Here is a 20,433-nt window from a genome sequence, read left to right as displayed (position 1 = left end):
TCTATTACAAGGCAAAAAGCTGTTCTTAGGGTCACTTGGAGACTTCTGATCATTGAAGTAGAGCCTCTTCCCTGAGGCAACAGCATGCACAGAGCATAGTGTTCAGTGAGTTATATCCTATTTCATTGTTACCCCATCCTGGTGGTAAGCAGTAACTTCCAGAAAATAATTTTAAAAAGAAAAATCTCAGGCCAGATGCAAAGCATTGGGAAGGCAGCGTAAAACTACTATCCCATCAATTTTCCTTTGGTTTTTGGTATTTACATACTTTGTATCGTCTTATTGGCAGCACTGGAAGAAGCTGCAAAACGTTTCCAGGAATTGAAAGCACAAAGAGAAAGTAAAGAAGCCCTAGAGATTGAAAAAAACTCAAGAAAACCCCCTCCCTACAAACACATCAAAGTAAGTCTTTATCTCTGGCCTGGGATTGCCAAATAAAATAAGAAACAAAGTAAGTCTTTACTATGAAAGCATTGGTATTTAATAGATGAGATGAAATGCATTACTCTTTAGTAGTTAAAGACCCTTTTTGACTTGTGCAAACTTTTGCTAATTATCACAGTCTTCTGTAAAACAGAGCTTCTGTTGGAAGCATTAAATGGGAGCCATAGTTATTGTGCTGTGAAAATTAGGTCTTTGATAAGTCCTCTCATACCTAGTAGCAACATGTCTTATGTGAAATCCTGTTCTTGTTCTACCAGGTTATCCCGCCACGAAATGAGAATATAGGTGTTTACTCCCTTTATTTCAGAGAACCCACAAACAAGTGTATTTTCTCTTGTTTTCAGTTATGAAATTTCCATCTAGTGAAAGTAGAAATACCCAGGATAAATAAGTGAAAATTCACTTGAGGCTTTGATATTTTTGTCAACTAAATGACAAAAGAGATGGTTATTAATCTCAGCTTATTCATCAGGAAAGATAACCTTTCTCAGAGTAGCACCACGAGGCAGTAGCGTGGATGTTTTAGATGTTCCTGTTCACATTGCCAGATGACTTACCTGCCGCCTCCCTCTCGCTTGTGATTTTGTTTTCTAGGCTAACAAAGTAATAGGAAAGGTGCAGATCCAGGTTGCTGACCTGTCAGAGATTCCCCGCTGTAACTGCAAGCCAGCTGATGAAAACCCTTGTGGCTTGGAATCAGAGTGCCTGAACAGAATGTTGCAGTATGAATGCCACCCGCAGGTGTGTCCAGCTGGAGATCGTTGTCAGAACCAGTGCTTTACAAAGAGACTGTACCCTGATGCAGAGATCATCAAAACGGAGCGGAGAGGCTGGGGCCTCAGGACCAAAAGGAGCATTAAGAAGGTAGCATGGGATGGTGGAGGGGGGTGGAAGAGACCAGAACCTGGGCTTTTTAGGAATGCTTCAATAGGGTAGAGTTCTAGGGATAAAATAAACAGGAATTTGTGGTAAAATGTTAAAACTTCCCATGTTGAGAGTTTGGTACTTCTTGAGCAAAGAAGAGTAGTAGGAAGAAGATAGTGATAAAATGTACTTAAACTTTGAGTGTCCAGTGGCTAGTCATAAAAAGGAGAGAGGGGACACTGGTAATTTCTATGTGAAATAGTTTTTCCTTGTTTTTTTATTGTTTTATTTTTATTTTCTTTTAAAGACAGGGTCCCCATTCTGTTACCCATGCTGGAGTACAGTGGCGTGTTCATAGCTCACTCAAGCCTTGAACTCCTGGGCTCAAGAGATCCTCCCACTTCCGCCTCCCAAGTAGCTGGGTAGGGTCTCACTACATTGCCCAGGCTGGTCTCAAACTCCTGGACTCAAGCGATTCTCCTGCCTTGGCCTCCCAAAGTGCTGGGATTATAAGCATGAGCCACTGTGTCCAACCTAAAATTATTCTTGACATTTTTCTACCTTTTAAAAAAATCAGCTGGGCACAGTGGTCACAGCCAAGGTCAGGAGATCGAGACCATCCTGGCTAACATGGTGAAACCCTGTCTTTACTAAAAATACAAAAAATTAGCCGGGCGTGGTAGTGGGCACCTGTAGTCCCAGCTACTCGGGAGGCTGAGGCAGGAGAATCACTTGAACCCTGGAGGTGGAGATTGCAGTGAGTTGAGATCGCGCCACCACACTCCAGCCTGGGCGACAGAGCAAGACTCCATCTCAAAAAAAAAGAAAATCAGGTTTGTAATTTAAAAATGCCATCTAATGTAGTAAAGAAAAGTCATACAATACAGTCAATACAGTACAATACAAAAAAGATAGCAGAGTGAAATTCTTCATCCCTTCAATTCTTCATCTCCTCATCAGAGATAACCATTGTTCATAGTTGGATAGGTAGCCTTTTATAACTTTTTCTATATAGTTATAAACATATATAATAATACATTTTTTAAGGGTTTTCTAAACATAAATATCAGACGTTTTCTTCCCATTCACACACTATATCATAAATACATTTGTGGCAGTACATATAGATTTTACTTCATTCTTTTTAACAGTCTCATTTTAGTCATAGTAAAATGTACCATATTTATTTAACCTATTTCCCAATAAGTAAATAAATGACCTATTTCCCCAATAAATAAGTAATGTAACCTATTCCCAATAAATAGATACATAAATATTTTTAAATTCCATAATGAATGTTCTTGGTCATCCACCTTTGTGCACCTATTTCTGTAGGTCAGATTGCTTGAAGTGAAATTCAGTTATTCGGTACATGTGTATTAAGCTGCTTCCTATGTGGCAGGTATTATTCTTGGCACTTGGAAAACAATAGTGAACAAGACACATGAAACCCTTACCTTAGTGGATCTGCTTGAGGAGACAGATAATAAACATGTCGAGTGCCACTAAATGCTGTGAATAAAAATAAAGCTGGAAAAGGGGCTAGCTGGTGACAAGGATTGCCCTTTTCAATCGATTGGCTCAGGGAGGCCTGAGGAGGCGCCGTTTGCCCTGTGTGTAGTAGCCATGAAGGTGTGTGCAGGAGAAGAGCACGTCAGACTGGAGGCAAGCAGCTGTAAAGGCTGCAGTGTGCTCCAGGAACAACAAGGAAGTTCTGTGCCTGGGGAGGAGCCACAGGAGAGGAAAGAGAGGAGCTGCGGTAAGAAGGTCAGCCACCGGCCAGATAGGATGGTGCCTTACTGGCCATATTGGCCATGGGATGGGGAACATCTGGAGGATTTTACTAGGGAGTGGCTTGATCTGATTTGGTGTATTAGTTTTCTATTGCCACATACAAATGTTACCACAAAGTTAGCAAATTAAGACATAACACACATTTTATTATCTCACAGTTAATATGGGTCAGGAGTCTAGGCAATCCTTAACTGGGTCCTCTACTGAGGACCTCACCAGGTAGAAATCAGGGTGCCTACTGGGGCTGGGTTCTCCTCTATGGCTTGACTAGGGAAGGATCTGCTTCCCTGCTTGCACAGTTGTTGGCAGAACTCCGTTCTCTAGCTATAGGGCTGAGAGACTCCAGTTGTTTTTGTTTTGGGGTGGGTGTGTGTGTGTTTGTTTGTTTTGTTGTTGGCCAGGAGCTGCTTTCAGCTTCTAGAGGCTGCCCACAGTTCCCTGCCACATGGGATTCCCAGCATGGCCACTTGCTTCCTTACAGCCAGCAGGGGTGAGAGACACTACAGGAAGATGGACACTGAAGTCTTATGTTGTAAACTCACATAATCACCCCGTCACCCATGCCACATTCTGTTGGTTAGAAGCTAATCACAGATCCTGCTCACACGCAACAAGGGGAGGAGGTGACACAATGGCATGAACACCAGCAGGCAGGCATCACAGGGGACACCTTGAGAGTCTCTCTGTCACACTTGGGTTTCGAAAGGATAATTGTGGCTGTGGTATGGAGAACATATGATAAGGAGGAAAGAGCGATAAAGGGAGACCATTAGAGTCGCCCAGGAGAAAGACAATGGTGACGTGGAACCACTGGGGTTGTAGTTGAGCCGGGAGGGAAGTGATTGGATTTCTGACATTTTGAAGGTAGAGCCAACAGGATTTGCTGATGTATTGGATATGTGGACTGGGCTGCTTGGTCAAAGGCCAACCACATCTAAAATGTCATTATATAATTCAAAATGTTTTATATTGCTTTAGTGCCGTGCATATCATATATACAAATTTTTGCCTTTGATTTCACTGGAGTTTATGGGGCCATCCTGAAATCCATCCACTTTAATATTGTGTTAACAATTCTGAAATGTATTGTAAGATAAATTAAACAATCTTGATTTTCCTGCTCTTTAGCTAGCACTTGAGGGTTTGCTGATGTAAGACAATTGGTCTTTTACAAAATGGCTAGAAATATACAATCATTGAAAAGTGTAGTCATAAAGACATTATAGCAACATGAAAAAGATATTCGGTGTATTTACAGGAAAGAAGTCCAATATGAAATGGAATGTACACAGTCAGTCCCCTTCTTTCTCCACAGAACAGATTCCTGAAAATGTGTGCCAGTCAAACTAGGGACTTCTTGTTATGAAGTTGTTTCTTTCTCAGAAAAAATTTTAAGGTATTAAATATTGAATTACAGCCTTTTTGCTGTGGTCTTTAAGGACAGATCTGTAGCATTTTTTAAGTTAATGAATTTGTTACAGTTTTTGTTCACAAATGAATTCGTAGTTAATGGTTTTTAAGTCTAGTCAGCAACTCTTTGAGGCTAAAGATCTGTCTCTTAGGACATCTGAAATATTTCCATCTTTATTTACAGTGGTATCAAGTTTATGAGACTTGCTCTCATGTTTGATATCAGCACTTAATTTTTCTGTATTTACTCATTTTCATAGACTAACAAGTATAAACCATAATGAATCATGATCAAGCTTTTAAAGTCACAAAACTATTTCTTCAAATGAAATCTTACCTTGCATCCTAATGTGTGAAAAAACAAGTAGTAGAGCTGATTTGGTTGAAATTCTCCTCTACAGGTTTCCACTAAAGAAAATTTGCCTTAGGCCGGGCGGAGTGGCTCACACCTGTAATCCTAGCACTTTGGGAGGTCGAGGCAGGTGGATCATTTGAGGTTAGCAGTTTGAGACCAGCCTGACCAACAGTGAAACCCTATCTCTACTAAAAATATAAAATTAGCTGGGTGTGGCGATGCACGCCTGTAATCCCCACTACTTGGGAGGCTGAGGCAGGAGAACCACTTGAACCCAGGAGGCGGAGGTTGCAGTGGGCCAAGATCATGCCATTGCACTCCAGCCTGGGCAACAAGAGTGAAACTCCGTCTCAAAACAGAAAATTTGCCCTAACATCATTAAGTAGTAACAGTAGGTGGCAATGAAGCCAAGCTGGCAATACAATCTTCTGCCACCCTTCGATATCATATCATAGTGCAAAATGTTGTTCATCAGCTCATAACAAAGTCCAAACTGGATACAGGAAAAGCCATTTGAGGCTGATAGTGTACATAATAGACGAATGTGCAGAACAGTCCCATGTCCTTTGTGAGAAAGGACTGGAAGGAAAAAGTGAAGGAAATTAACGTTTATGGTGCTGCAGTTACAGATGAATTTTGTTTTTTTTTTCCTTGAAACAGAGTCTTGCCCTGTCACCCAGGTTGGAGTGCAGTGGTACAGTCACAGCTCGCTGCAGCCTTGAACTCTCGGGCTCAAGTGATCCTCCTGCCTCAGCATCCTAAGTAGTTGGGACCACAGCAATGCACCACCACACCTGGCTGATGTTTTTTATTTTTTGTAGAGATGAGGTTTCACTGTGTTGCCCAGGCTGATCTCGAACTCCTGGCTCAAGCAGTCCTCCTGCCTCAGCCTCCCAAAGTGCTAGGATTACAGCATGAGCCACCACATCTGGCCTGTTTTTCTTTTTCTAACTGAATTCCATGTCATAGCTTATACAGTAGATAAAAACAGGAGAGAGAAAAAGCCAGTGGTCACCTTTGGTAGTGACTGCTCCGCAGCTGAAACATATGTAGCTCCGTGAAGCAGACCAGTGCTTCTCGCTGAGCTCACTCGCCACATGCCGCCAAAGTAAGAGGCACAGAGGTTAGGGCCCTTCTAGTTTAACCATTCATTTCTTTTCTCTTATTATAATCTATTTTTATCAATAGAAAAGATTAAATGTTTTAAAGACCATTGGCTATGTTCCTAATTATTTTCCACAATCAGAAAACGTGATGCAGTACTTCTTTCTCTTCAGATAGTGACTACCAACAGTTCTGTGATACTAAGAGCTATGAGAAGGGCTAGTGGAAATTTGTGGGGTGGGGGAGGGAGGGAGAATGGGACAGAAATCTGATAAAATAAGCCAATACGTTTTTGTTTTTCAAGACATTTATTTTCCTCTAAAATAGTAAGATTGGTGAGTCCTTATAGAGAATGTTGACCTAGACTGAATGAGCAGGGCTTTTGAGGTGAAAAGGTTAATGATTATGTAATTATAAAGACAAAATGTTGAATGTACAATATTTGCTCTTATTTTAAAAAGAGCTTATCACTGTATGCCTGTTAGAACAGCTAAAATAATAAATAGTGACAATACCAGATGCAGGCAGGACGTGGAGAAAGTGGATCTCTTGAACTGCTGGTGGGAGCATACGACGGTACAGCAACTCTGGACAGTAGTTTGGCAGTTTCCTTAATAAGGAAACATACACTCACCATATGGTGCAGCAGACGCATTCCTGGCCATTTATCCAGGAAAATGAAAATCTATGTCCACACAAAAACTTTAACCAGAATGTTCATAGCAGCTTTATTTGTAAAGCCAAAATCTGGAAACCATCCAAATGTTCTTCCATGGGTGAATGGCTAAACAAATGGCAGAAACACTACTCAGAGATTTAAAAAGAACAACCTGTTGATATACTCATCACCTTGGATAGATCTCAAGAGAATCTGCCTGATCTTTTTCTTTAAAGCCAATCTCAAAAAGTTCTGTACTATATCATTCCATTATAAAACATTCCTTTTTTTGTTTTTTTTTGGTTTTTTGAGACAGAGCCTTGCCTTGCTCTGTCACCCAGGCTGGAGTGCAGTGGCGCGATCTTGGCCCTCTGCAGCCTCTGCCTCCTGGGTTTCAGCGATTCTCCAGCCTCAGCCTCCTGAGCAGCTAGGATTACAGGCATGTGCCACCATGCCTGACCAATTTTTGTATTCTTAGTAGAGACAGTGTTTCACCATGTTGGCCAGGCTATGCGGTTTTAGCAGGTGTAGGATCACGTAATCACCACTGCTACGGTCTCGGACTCCTGACCTCAGGTGATCCGCCTACCTCCGCCTCCCAAAGTGCTGGGATTACAGGCGTGAGCCACGGCGGCTAGCCAAAACATTCTTGAAATGACAAAATTCTAGAGATGGAGAGCAGATGAGTGACTGCCAGGGGTTAGGATGAGATGAGTGGAGGAACGATGGAGGGAGGGCGTGATTATAAAGGAGTGAGTATCACAAGGAATCTCTGTGGTGAGGCACCAGCTCTGTATCTTGATTGCAGTGGTGATTACATGATCCTACACCTGCTAAAACCGCATAGCATTATATACACACACAAATGCATGCAAGTAAAATTGGTAAAATCTGAATAAAGTCTGGATTATACCAATGTCGGTTTTCTGGTTTTGATATTGTACTGTAGTTATGTCAGATGTTACCACTGGGGGAAACTGAGTGAATGTTCCCAAGATTTCCCATGTACTATTTTTGCCACTTCCTCTGAATGTCAGTAATTACTTCAAAAGAAGCTTAAAAACAAAAACAGAGCTCACTTGTTTCAGATTCAGATCTCTTCCAGGTCTCACCCCGAAACCATTGCATAGCCACCAACTAGTAAAAGTCTGTTATAATATAGCTTCAAAGGCTAGAGTTAGCTTTATCCCCAGATCCCAGCGATGCACCACATGTTGTCACTTGGACTATAAAAATAGTATTGTCAGCAAGAAAAGGCAAGCAGATTGTCACCTTCTGAGGCACTTATACCAGAAAAATAATGCCACCTGAATGCCTATGAATAACCATTTCTTTCTAGGGTTGAAGTTATATTTTCAGGGTTCTCTTTAATTATTTTGGGTTATACATGTGTCATTAAGCAATGCTTTATATAATACACTGATTTTAAGTTACATATTGCACATTTATCTCCAGGGTGAATTTGTAAATGAATACGTCGGTGAATTAATTGATGAAGAAGAATGCAGATTGCGAATCAAGCGAGCCCACGAGAACAGTGTAACTAATTTTTATATGTTAACTGTTACCAAGGTAAAATTGCTTTTTTTTTTCGTAAGAAAAAGGGATTTGTTTCTGTTTTTGTTTCATAGTCTTAATTCAGTTTCTTTTAATTTGATTTCTCTTCAGGCAGAGCATAATGATTTGCAGTAGCTAGTGTGCTGCCTACTATAACGTGCCAATTATACCAGAGTACAAAATGAATGATACTGAAGCTTTGCACATGTCATGTAAGACAGCACTGTGAGTGAAAATAAAACCAGGAGCAGGGTTAGCATATCTGGATTTTAGTCTGAGTTCTTTGTCAAAAAAGTCCTGGGCCTCAGTTTCTTTATTACTCAAGGAGAGAATCAACTCTGTGATTCTAAGGTATAAACCACTGTTATTAAAGTTCTACTGTAGCCAAAACTCCAAATTGTTCTGTATATTAAAACTTTTTGGCAGGGCATGGTGGCTTATGCCTGTAATCCCAATACTTTGGGAGGCTGAGGAGGGCAGATCACATGAGCCCAGGAGTTTGAGACCAGCCTGTGCAACATAGGAAGACCCTGTCTCTACAAAAAATAAAAAGTTAGCCAGGTGTGGTGGCACGTGCCTGTGGTTCCAGCTCCTCAAGAGGCCAAGGCAGGAGGATCACTTGAGCCCAGGAGGTCAAGGTTGTAGTGAACTGTGATCACACCACTGCATTCCTGCTTGGGCAACGGAGCAAGACCCTGTCTCAAAAAAAAAACAGAGGCCGGGTGCGGTGGCTCACGCCTGTAATCCCAGCACTTTGGGAGGCTGAGGTGGGCGGATCATGAGGTCAGGAGATCGAGACCATCCTGGCTAACACAGTGAAACCCCATCTCTACTAAAAATACAACAAAAAATTAGCCGGGCGTGGTGGTGGGCGCCTGTAGTCCCAGCTATTTGGGAGGCTGAGGCAGGAGAATGGCGTGAACCCAGGAGGCGGAGCTTGCAGTGAGCCAAGATCGTGCCACTGCACTCCAGCCTGGGCGACAGAGTGAGACTCCGTCTCAAAAAAAAAAAAAAAAAGAAAAAAGAAAATAATGAGTGCTGTCATAAGAAAAATGACAGTAAAGCTGCTAGTTTAATCTCTGCAGTTGTAAGACCTATTTGATACACAGTAAATCCATTATCTCAGTTAATTTTTTTGTCAGTTCTCTGATTTACAGAGGACAAGAAGCTGATGTCCAGCCATGATAAGTCATTTGTCGACTATTTTGTTATACTTTTAAGAACCAAGACTGGTACCCATGTTTTCCTGTGTTCTAGGCTATCATATCTCTAAAACTGAGATTCAGAATATCATTAAAGTAAGAAATGGAGCTTAAAAGTATTTTAACTGATAGGTCATTGTTTGAAAGTTTTACAACTTTCATAAACATATTTCATAAACATCAGTTAAAATGCCATTCTTTATGATTGCTGGGATCTGGCTCCTTCAACCCTATCCTCCCTGCCAGTGGCCCCTTCAGCCATCGTGATAGCACTTGAGAGGCTCAGTTCTGTGGAGCTTATCCAGATTGTTAGAGTTCAAATTCAGGAAACCTGAATATTCAGCTTTTTAATGTATTGTGAACTTCAAGTAAAAACAGAGCAAATAGATAAGCACTGGAGAATATATCCTACACAGTAGTCCTTCCATGAGACACATCTCCAAGTTTTGTTTCTCATTTTTCTTAATTCTTTGTGGCCTAAGCTCTCATGTATCCCCCCTATACTAGTTTTGCTTCCTGCTTGGAGCAGAAAAGGAGGGCTGACAGCAAAACACCAGAGTAGTTTTCAGAACTTCGAGATCTCTAATCAGAAAATACCATTCCTAAACCTCTGGCCCACTAATCTTCTAAATAGCATTATTCCATGGTCTATTTGTTTCTAGAAGCAAACTTAAAAAGCAACCAAATCCCACTTTATCCTAATTACTTTACTTTGACTTGAAGGTCATCAAATAAAGGAGAGAACTTAGTAAATTGCCCAGGCAGCCTCACATTTCCTGATTTGTCAGTTGTCAAACACCAGCTGGTAGCAAAATGCTGCTGCCTGTGATCCTTGACTGAGTTGGATGTTTCTGGGAGAGACTTAATTTATGTAAAAGGTACCTTTCTTTTCTTTCTGAAGGACCGTATAATTGATGCCGGCCCAAAAGGAAATTATTCTCGCTTCATGAACCACAGTTGTAATCCCAACTGTGAAACACAAAAGTGGACAGTGAATGGAGATGTTCGAGTGGGACTATTTGCTCTCTGTGATATTCCTGCAGGTAAAAAAGTGACTCGTTCCCCATGCTTTCCTCCCTAGGAAGAAAGAATATCCTATAGAGCCAGGACATGGTTCTTCAAGGCTTGATGCCCAAGAACTTATTCAAATAAGAGGAAGGTTATATTTAGAAAACGTATTCAAATAAAAGGAAGGTTATATTTAGAATTGAGTGTTAGCTGCCAGTGAGAGGTAAAAATCTATAACCTCAAAAGGGAATTTAATGAGAACTTTTATGTAAGAGCGGGTCTGACAGGATTCTGTGTCCACAGTCCTGCTGAATGAATTCTCTAAGTTAGCTGCTGTCCGTACAGTGTAACCAGATGTTTTAGCTGTTTTCTTTTTAAAACATATTAACAGTAATGAGCTTGTGTTAACAGCAGCTGGTTCCTTAGTTGCTGATATCTTTTGTTGTTGTTTTCACTTTGAAAGTTCATTCTGTTTCAAATTAGACATAAAAGCCTCTGAAGCCAGAGCTGTTTTCATTTTTCCTTACCTATCCAGCATCTGAACAATAAAACTTGGTTTCTCCTTTGTTTAGTTTGTAGAAAAATAGGTGAGAAGAGAAATGCTATAGCTAAAACAGATTTAAACTGTGTTTCTAGAACTCATTGTGGATTGTTTAAGCCCAGCTAGAAGAAAGCTTAAGGAGGCCCTAGTTTGAGTCCCTGGATCTTTGGTGTATGCAGTAAACCTTCATTTTGGATCTTTATTTGATCATAATGTAAAGCAGTAATTACTGAAAATAGTATTGTTACAATTCCATGGTCATATTGTTCATTTAGAAACTAGTGTGAGTTAGCGATAGAAAAGAAGGCTGAACTGGTACCTATTCTCCTGAGCATAGATTGCAGATTCTTAGACCCTGTCACTTTGGTTTCAACCACTGCTGTGAAAAGGACATGACTTCTTTTGAGGATGTGTAGTTTTGCTGTCATTGTTCCTGGGTGGGGATGTTTTTCTCCTTTTCTTTTTTTACCATCACTGTTATCAATGAGGTAGAACACTGGCAAGGGAAACGCCTTCATGCCAGAATGATGTCTCTTTTTTTCATTAGGAGAGTGTGCCTGTGAGAGCATTTCTCTTCCCCATGACTCGAGTTTGAATAATTATTTCTCCTGTGTTTCAGGGATGGAGTTAACATTTAATTATAACCTAGATTGTCTGGGCAACGGCAGAACGGAGTGCCACTGTGGGGCAGATAACTGCAGTGGTTTTCTAGGAGTGCGGCCAAAGGTCAGTCTTGCAGGGGAGCGCCCCCAGCCAACAGGCGATAAGGAGTAGGGCTGTTAAGAAGTCTGTTAGGCCGGGCGCGGTGGCTCACGCCTGTAATCCCAGCACTTTGGGAGGCCGAGGAGGGCAGATCATGAGGTCAGGAGATCGAGACCATCCTGGCTAACATGATGAAACCCCGTCTCTACTAAAAATACAAAAAATCAGCTGGGCGTCAGCTACTCGGAGAGGCTGAGGCAGGAGAATGGCGTGAACCCGGGAGGCGGAGCTTGCAGTGAGCCGAGATTGCGCCACTGCACTCTAGCCTGGGCGACAGAGCGAGACTCCGTCTCAAAAAAAAAAAAAAAAAAAATTAGCCAGGCGTGGTGGCAGGCGCTTGTAGTCCCAGCTACTCGGGAGGCTGAGGCAGGAGAATGGCGTGAACCTGGGATGCGGAGCTTGCAGTGAGCCGAGATCGCACCACTGCACTCCAGCCTGGGTGACAGTGCGAGACTCCGTCTCAAAAAAAAAAAAGAAGTCTGTTTGTGTGTTTGTGACCATCTCAGGAACCTGCTGGCAGTTGGGCACCTGGATTAGTTTGTGGGTCATCAGCTGGGCTTATCGAACATTTAGACTGTGACTTTCCAAGGAAACTTGTTTCAGTAAAGTCTGTTAGGTTCTGAGAATGTATTTTATTTCAGGTTGAATATGAAATTAGCAAAAAGCTAATTTAAAACTTTTTAAAAATCCACAAAATACTAAAGTCCACTGAATTACAACTTTAAAATGGTGAATTATGTGGTATGTGAATTATATCTCAATGAAAAAAATTAACAGGTTGTCTAAAAGTTGCTTGGATTTACCACTACCCTTGCAATTAAAAATAAAAAGCACCTGGCTGGGCGTGGTGGCTCACACCTGTAATCCCAGCACTTTGGGAGGCAGAGGCCGGTGGATCACAAGGTCAAGAATTTTAAGACCAGTCTGACCAACATGGTGAAACCCCATCTCTACTAAAAATACAAAAACTAGCTGGGCTTGGTGGCACGCACCTGTAATCTCAGCTACTCAGGAAGCTGAGGCAGAAGAATCGCTTGAAACCAGGAGGCAGAGTTTGCAGTGAGCCAAGGTCACGCCATTGCACTTCAGCATGGGCGACAGAGCGAGACTCCATCTTGAAAAACTAAATAAATAAAAATAATAAAAAGCACCCTATTCAAAAGTCAATGAAGGCCAGATGCAGTGGCTCATGCCTGTAATCCTAGCTCTTTGGGAGGCCAAGGCAGGCAGATTGCCTGAGCTCAGGAGTTCAAGACCAGCCTGGGCAACACAGTGAACCCCCGTCTCTACTAAAATACAAAACATTAGCCATGTGTGGCAGCACGCGCCTGTAATCCCAGCTACTCGGGAGGCTGAGGCAGGAGAATTGCTTGAACCCAGGAGGCGGAGGTTGCAGTGAGATGAGATCACCCCACTGCACTCCAGCCTGGTGACAGAGTGAGACTCAGTCTCCAAAAAAAGTCAGTGAAAGGCTGAGGCAGGAGGATCACTTGAACCCAGAAGTTTGAGACCAGCCTGGGCAATATAGCAAGACCCTGTCTCTACAAAAAAAATTACAAAAATTAGCCAGGCATGATGGCATGCACATGTAGTCCCAGCTACTTGGGAGGCTGAGACAAGAGGATTGCTTGAGCCCAGGAGGTCGAGGCTGCAGTGAGCCAAGACTGCACCACTGCACTCCAGCCTGGACAAGAGAGCGAGAACTCCATCTCAAAAATAAAATAATTTTTAAGTCAGTGAAAACAAAACTTTATGTTATAGTATTTGTTGCAGCATAAGGCCTCCTGATGTTTTTAGGTAATTGTACAACAGATGAATTTAAATGAATGCGAGGTTGTAGGGTTTTCCTGTGTCCAGCTTCATGCACTGTCTGTGATGTTTGAAGCTATGATCCTTTCTTTCCTGCCAGTCGGCATGTGCGTCAACAGTTGAAGAGAAGGCAAAAAATGCTAAGTTAAAACAGAAGAGACGAAAGATCAAAACAGAACCAAAGCAGATGCATGAAGATTACTGTTTTCAATGTGGAGATGGTGGAGAGCTGGTCATGTGTGACAAAAAAGACTGTCCCAAAGCATACCACCTCCTATGCCTTAATCTGACTCAGCCACCATATGGTAAGCTGGACCTTCAGGACCCTTTCCCTAATTTGTGTCTTTGCCAACTATGTGTAACTCAGAATATATTCCATGCCATGGAATAGGAAATGTTGAATAGAACAAACAATAGCAAAAAATTATGCTGGCAAAAAATCTTTCCCCTTACACATTTGAGATACCTCGTGGTTCATCAAGGATTGTTTTTTTGTATACTGTTCCCATAGGTGGGTAGTTGGTACCTATGGTGTTGGGTTTTGGCCAGTAGCTCACATCCATCCTAAATAGTACACCCAGATCTGTGTTTGGTTGAAATTTGGAGTTGTATTCAATTGAATTCCATCTCCCAATGAGAGAAGAAGGAACCTGAGTTTTTCATGGGTAATCAAGACAGGCACTAACTTGGGCACTTCTCCTTCTTCCTCCCCTTCTCCCCGAATTAGGAAAGTGGGAGTGTCCGTGGCATCAGTGCGATGAGTGCAGCAGTGCAGCTGTTTCCTTCTGTGAATTCTGTCCACATTCATTTTGTAAAGATCATGAAAAGGGGGCCCTGGTTCCCTCTGCACTGGAAGGCCGCCTCTGCTGCTCAGAACATGACCCCATGGCTCCTGTGTCACCAGAATACTGGAGCAAGATAAAATGTAAATGGGAATCACAAGATCATGGAGAAGAAGTAAAAGAATAAATGTGTGGTGTCCCCTCCTTTCTATTTAAGTGAAAAAAGCCAATAGATCATGCATTTAAAAAGAAGAGACTGCTACAGTGCATACAGCCTTTGCCATCGGAACTGCCTTATTAAAGCAAAAATGGGAAACCAGTTCATGCAGGCAGAAGCAGTTGGTGGTGTCTGGTTTTTGTTTGGTTTGGTTGGTTTGGGGATTCTTTTGTGGAGGGTTAAATTCCCTTGGTCTTTTCTTGCCTTTTATTGTGCTTCAATGCCACTGCAGCTTGAAAAAGAAATGTTTTTGCTGTTAAAGTAAGAACAAAGAGAAAAGAAAGTTTTGTTAATGAGATAAATTTAAAGTCTAAGATGTGTTCCTTGGTTGTATAAAGCAAAAGTAGCCATCATTCCTTTATTTATTTTCATTTTTAGGAATTTCAAGAAGTGTAGTTCAATAGTCTAATCAAGTGTGTGTGTTTTAAGTAGGAATCTGAGAAAGCCCTCTAGGAAAGGGTATGATAAGCTTTATATACCTCTTTACTGAGCAGTAGGTAGGCTCACTTCTCTTTCCCTTCAAAATGCTTTTCATAGGCTTAGAGAAGGGCTCTATGGAAGTATTAAATCTGGCCTCTTGAAAACAATGCCTTGGTGGATTTTACCTCTGTGGTCTTAAACAAGGTGGGCTTTGTAGTATGGTAACTTTACCTAGAAAGGTATATGGTGTGTTTCCTTGGTGGAAGGAAAAAAAGGAATGGATGTGCTCACTGATTTTTGAAATGTTTTCCATTGACATGGATGGTTTGGGTTTTGGATGAAGTGCGTTTCTGTGGATATGAGGCATAGTTAGAATGGTCACTCCTATTTTACTGAGACTGATTAAGGCAGCTAAAGGGGGATGAAGGCACAAACCAAAAGTTGGATCTGTCCAATTTTATTGTAGACCCTGGTCTTAATTGGAGAGAATTACAGGCATTTTATTTTTTGTCTGTGTTTTCCTCTCCTACTCAAACATTTCTTTTGTCATCTGACCATTCAGTCATGTTTCCTGGTAAAACCACACAAGTGAGTTTGAATTGTATTTGAATAGATCTTTTTGGTTGAGTTCCTAATTTGGGGGGTGAAAGTAGTAGGGGCATCCCCAGGTTACATGTAAAGAATTTCTATTATTATCCAGTACTTAAGATTGCTCCCATTGAGTAAGAGGAAGAACTTCTACTTTTACAGGGTGCATAAGAGCCACACAAACACACTTCATCTTAGGAAGCACTTGGAGAAAACTCCCAAGAAAGTCAGTGTTAGCAAAAATGGTTGACAGTGACGCTTGACTCTTATAGACGCGAGTATACCAAGATGTCTGCTCACCAAACTCACGTGCTTTTAATGCTTAGGAATATGTATATTCCAGTATTCCTTGTATGAAAATAATTAGTAATGTCAGACATTGTTGTAACACTGTACTAAGTAGAAGTCTAGGGTTAGCTTGAATGAACGTTAACTTTCTCTGTGAATTTTGACTGCTTACGATTGCTGGTACCTGGTAGCATTTATTTTCCCACAAGTACCTAGTAACCTTATGAAGGTAGGGAGGGTAGATGCGCTACCACATTCCTTCAGCTGTATTGAGTGTTCCATTTGCTTATCGATTTAGAGCTCTTCTATGGAAAGAGGGTGAAAATCTGTTTCGTGCCTCTTTTTTTGTATGTAAATGTGCAATTATACTGGATTTTCTCTTGTAAAAAACAACACTACAATTCTTTTACTGAAGCTCCTAAACTGCCATTTGCCTGACTCCAGCAATTAATTCTGCGGTGACTCACTGGGCTTCCAATACTTCTGTTGATTAGATATGGTCCCAAAAGAAAGAGCAAAATGAAAAATGTGATCCATGTCACCAAATATAATTGCTACAAGTAACATGAAATACAGCTCACCAAAACACTAAACTTTGCTCTTAAGCAATTAGTTTGATGTCCTTTTAAAAAATAAGAAAAGCTAGGTTTTATCATACTAAAATTTTATTTTGTATATGATGTTTGGTTTTTTAAACTTACTAACATAAGGATTTCCTTTAATATTCCAAATACAGTTCTTGTTGAAACAGTATCCAACATGAAATCTTATCTCCTTGCTTTCAGACTTAGTGCTATTTACTATCTAAAGACTTTTATATGGTAAGCCAGGGTACATCCTATGTACTACAGATACCTTAGGTTTCAGTATTTTTATGCAGCTTCTTCATTGTGTCACATTTTGTTTTCATATCTGTAACACAGCTCTGCTGAAATTTAAAAAAAAAATGATGATTAATAGGATTGTTTCACCGTTTCAGAAATCAGAGTAGAAAACAAAATAGCTGCCGGGTGCAGTGGCTCACACCTGTAATCCCAGCACTTTGGGAGGCCGAGGTGGGCAGATCACAAGGTCAGGAGTTTGAGACCAGCCTGACCAACATGGTGAAACCCCGTCTCTACTAAAAATACAAAAAGTAGCCGGGCATGGTGGCACGTGCCTGTAGTCCCAGTTTCTCAGGAGGCAGAAGTTGCAGTGAGCCAAGATCACACCACTGCACTCCAGCCTGGGCGACAGAGCGAGACTCCATCTCAAAAAAAAAAAAAAGTAACCATAGTTCTGAAGTCTTTGGCCATGAATGTTCTTTAATGGTCTAAAAAGCAGTTTTAGTCATGCCGGTGCCAAGGAGGTCTCCTCACACCTCCATAGCGTCCATGTTGACCTATTTTATATATTTTTAAGTTGCAGATTATAGATGCAGAAAGAGAAAATTGTCCTTTATGTGTGCATGAGTATACATGCACTGTGCCTGTGATACACCAATGAAATATTCCAAAAGACATTGCTCACTCATAGTCTGAAGTTGGTATTTGTTAACTTTTAAATCTATATGTGGTCAGAGTGTAAGTGGCTGGTTTTTATTCTTGTCCAACAATGAAATAAAGCAGCACGGGCTAATGGTGGTATTTTTTTTAACCACATGTTAATTTGTTGAAGGAAGAAGTGAACATAAGATTTCTGATAATCAGCCTAAAGCTTCAGAAACTGGATCAGTAAGAGCTAAAGATGAAATCCTGGGAAACCTTCCCAGGCACTGTGCAGGGTAGGGAGGGGCTGGACCGCCACTGCTGCGAGGGAAGAATCGGAAGAGCTGCCCGTGGCTGGCTGAGAAGGGCAGGGCGGATGGCCCTTCATTCGTGGAAGGCTGAAGCAGCCAGAGGCAGTGATTCACCTCTTTAATGTCTAATCAGGGAGAGATACAGGAGTGAGGTGGGTTTTATTTTCATTTTTGTTTTAACAAGTTCCCACTCTATCTTAATTCTCAAAAATGATCTGGCCTAATCTATAGAACTGGCTGAGTTTGGGAATCATTTAAAATTTGGAATTTTCTGTACAAGTCAAGAACATATCTGAAAGCTAAAAAAGTAATGGAGGCAGGCTCCCAGCTCCCTTCTACCATTTACACAAAATATTTGAAAACATGTCTGTAAATAACATTGTAGAACTGAGTTATTGAGTATCTAATCATGTAAAGGACCCTCAGATGGGACAGGCTGTTGGACAACTTTCCTGGTTCATGAAGTGGAATTTCCTTTTTGAGTAGTTTCTTGCATGGTGCATTCCAATAGGTCAAACCCAGACCTACAGTTTGCCAACAGGCCATCTGTACAGAATACAATCTCTGGACTGCCAGGACTTGTTGCTTGTCCTTCATTTCATTTTAAATACAAAGCTCTTCCTTTAGCATTCACCTTAAAGTCAAGGTGTTGGCTGCCACATGCCATGTCCTCTTAACAAGATAAGAAAACAGTGGCTATGGAGCCCTCACGGCTGGGAAGCTGACATTCTATGTACTTCCACGTGAGAAAAAGGACATCGGAAAGTTGCTTTATTTCTGGGCAGCGTAGACTAAAGTCACTTTTCACAAGGCTGATGCATCCAGCCACCCCTAGTTGTCCAAGTTGGTGCAGACATGAACTGATGAATGGAAACACTTTCCTTTGGCCTAGGGCCACCTAGAATTAGTCTCTGGTTATTTGTAAAACAAAAAGTAGAACTTGCTTCCATTTTCAGATGGACTAGGGAATACTATAATTAGACAGCTTTGCAATGAATTAACAAATACTGAAAAGTTGGAAATGTGTATATACTGAAATCTCACCAACTTTTACCTGGGGTGGGGTACCAGGAGAAAGGGGGTTATAATAGGGTAAGGGGGGGGATGTTTACCACAGGTACGAAGTAGTCACTTTAACATTGAGACCTCTGCCTCATTGAATTCAGGTTTTTTAAGTACTTGAAACTCTTCAGATTCTCCTTATTTTACAGTTTCTTTTTACATTTATGAAGTAGAAAGCATTGTTTTGTAAATTGTTTTGAAAATAAATAGCCTAGTCTCTTATCCTCTTTAGCATGGATTAAAGGTGAAGTTCTGCAAATGGGAGAGTGTTCACAGTAGATAGCTCAGATTGATTGAACACATTTGAGGAAGAGACTCCTGCATGAGATACCAGCATTTTTACAAATACTTCTTATGTACGTTCTTTATTTTGTCATCCCTCTCCTCAAGCACATCTTCTTTCCTTTTACTATGTCTATGTAGGGAAAAAAATAAAAAATTGCACTTATGTTACACTCCCAAAATGTGGGTAATCCGTGTCTTTCAAAAACCATTTCTGTTTTTTGTTTTGTTTTGGTCAGTCCATTGCATAAGTGACAAGTTTGGGTGCTTGTGGCACGTATTTATGAAGGGGGAGGGGGATGAGAATTGCCTGTCCTTCAGTAGGCTGTAAAAGTACTTTACATGTAAGTAAAAAGGGAAAATAGAATAGATGCCAAAGTCATTTATTCAATCCTTAGTTTTCTTATGTGGCATTACTGCATCTGCTAGTTAGTGAGAAAGCACCCTCAGCTTTTACTGCTCCCCTCCCTGCCTGCCAACACACTTCATGTGTGCAAACAGCCCTCAAGTATTTGTCAGGTTACCTATATAAGGTATTGATAAGGTATTCTTGTCAGTTTAGAAATGGACTGGATAAAACTTACTTTGTTGTCATTATTTTATCTCATTTGTCCTGTTACATGCCCTATATTAAGAAAATTATATTGCCACTACTAACCAAGATGCTAAATGAGTGTTCCAACTGACTAATATCATTTTTTATATACAAGGGTAGGTGTATATTTGGAATTGATACAAGAAATTCATTTGTACCCATTTGAGTGATATTGCACAACAAACACAGATACCTACAGATGCCGTTTTCATTTTCTCGTGTTCTTTATGATAATGATCTTTGTAGATTGGTTATTTCTGTACTTTATCTGTAATAAACTTTGTAGATCCTGTGAACCGTTACTTTGCCTAAATCACTTGAGACTTGAGTCTTTAATAACAAAGCATCAATATTCACTAAAGTCAATCTCTTTTGAGTTTCTGTGACTTGGCTAGAAGCTCTTGACACTAAGGGATTAGTGTTAATTTTCCCTGGGGGTGTTCCACTAGGGCATTACTGTATAATGACTTGATGTTGCCACATAGACTTCAAGATATATAATATTTTGAGGATTTTGTTGATTGGCCTATGTTTTATTGCATAGTGTGAAACGTGTAAAGCTTGGTTAACCTGTATATAGATAGCTTATTGTTGACTAGTTATAGTGTATTTAGGATTGCCTGTAATATTTAAGCTTCTTTACTGATGTGTGTGCTGGTAGGAACATATAATTTTTGTACATTATATTTACTGAGATGTTGCCTTTTTTATTTTACAAATACTTTGGAATTCCAATGTGTTTTTTGCTTCCGTGAGGATTAATTTGGAAAGGTTTTTAATGACATTCCACTGATTTCAGATTTTGCTTGAGATTGACTTCAATAAATTGTCCTGTATGTTCCAAATTAAATATGTGGGCTTGTTCTTTGCCAATAATTTTTTGCTACAACCTGGGTGGGAGGACTAAATAACAC

At 40.8% G+C, this 20,433-nt stretch overlaps 1 protein-coding gene across 5 annotated transcripts in view; it reads left to right on the top strand.

Annotated features, from left to right (window-relative positions):
* The window catches only part of NSD3 (nuclear receptor binding SET domain protein 3), a 113,977-nt gene extending 93,608 nt beyond the window's left edge, over positions 1 to 20,369 (top strand). For 3 of the 5 annotated variants that reach the window (XM_030817119.1, XM_030817118.1, XM_030817115.1), the window contains 7 exons: positions 290 to 402; positions 1,039 to 1,308; positions 8,085 to 8,201; positions 10,290 to 10,431; positions 11,557 to 11,663; positions 13,609 to 13,813; positions 14,236 to 20,369. In XM_030817119.1, coding sequence (XP_030672979.1) covers positions 290 to 402; positions 1,039 to 1,308; positions 8,085 to 8,201; positions 10,290 to 10,431; positions 11,557 to 11,663; positions 13,609 to 13,813; positions 14,236 to 14,477 — 1,196 coding nt within the window. In that variant the 3' untranslated portion in view covers positions 14,478 to 20,369. The remainder of the gene's footprint in view (positions 1 to 289; positions 403 to 1,038; positions 1,309 to 8,084; positions 8,202 to 10,289; positions 10,432 to 11,556; positions 11,664 to 13,608; positions 13,814 to 14,235) is intronic. The other 2 variants (XM_030817116.1, XM_030817117.1) reach the window with 2 other exon arrangements.
* The last annotated feature ends 64 nt before the right edge of the window (positions 20,370 to 20,433 follow it).

This window comes from Nomascus leucogenys, chromosome 8 (genome assembly GCF_006542625.1).
Source record: "Nomascus leucogenys isolate Asia chromosome 8, Asia_NLE_v1, whole genome shotgun sequence".
NCBI lineage: Eukaryota > Metazoa > Chordata > Mammalia > Primates > Hylobatidae > Nomascus > Nomascus leucogenys.
This window is presented reverse-complemented; position numbering and strand designations above follow the sequence as displayed.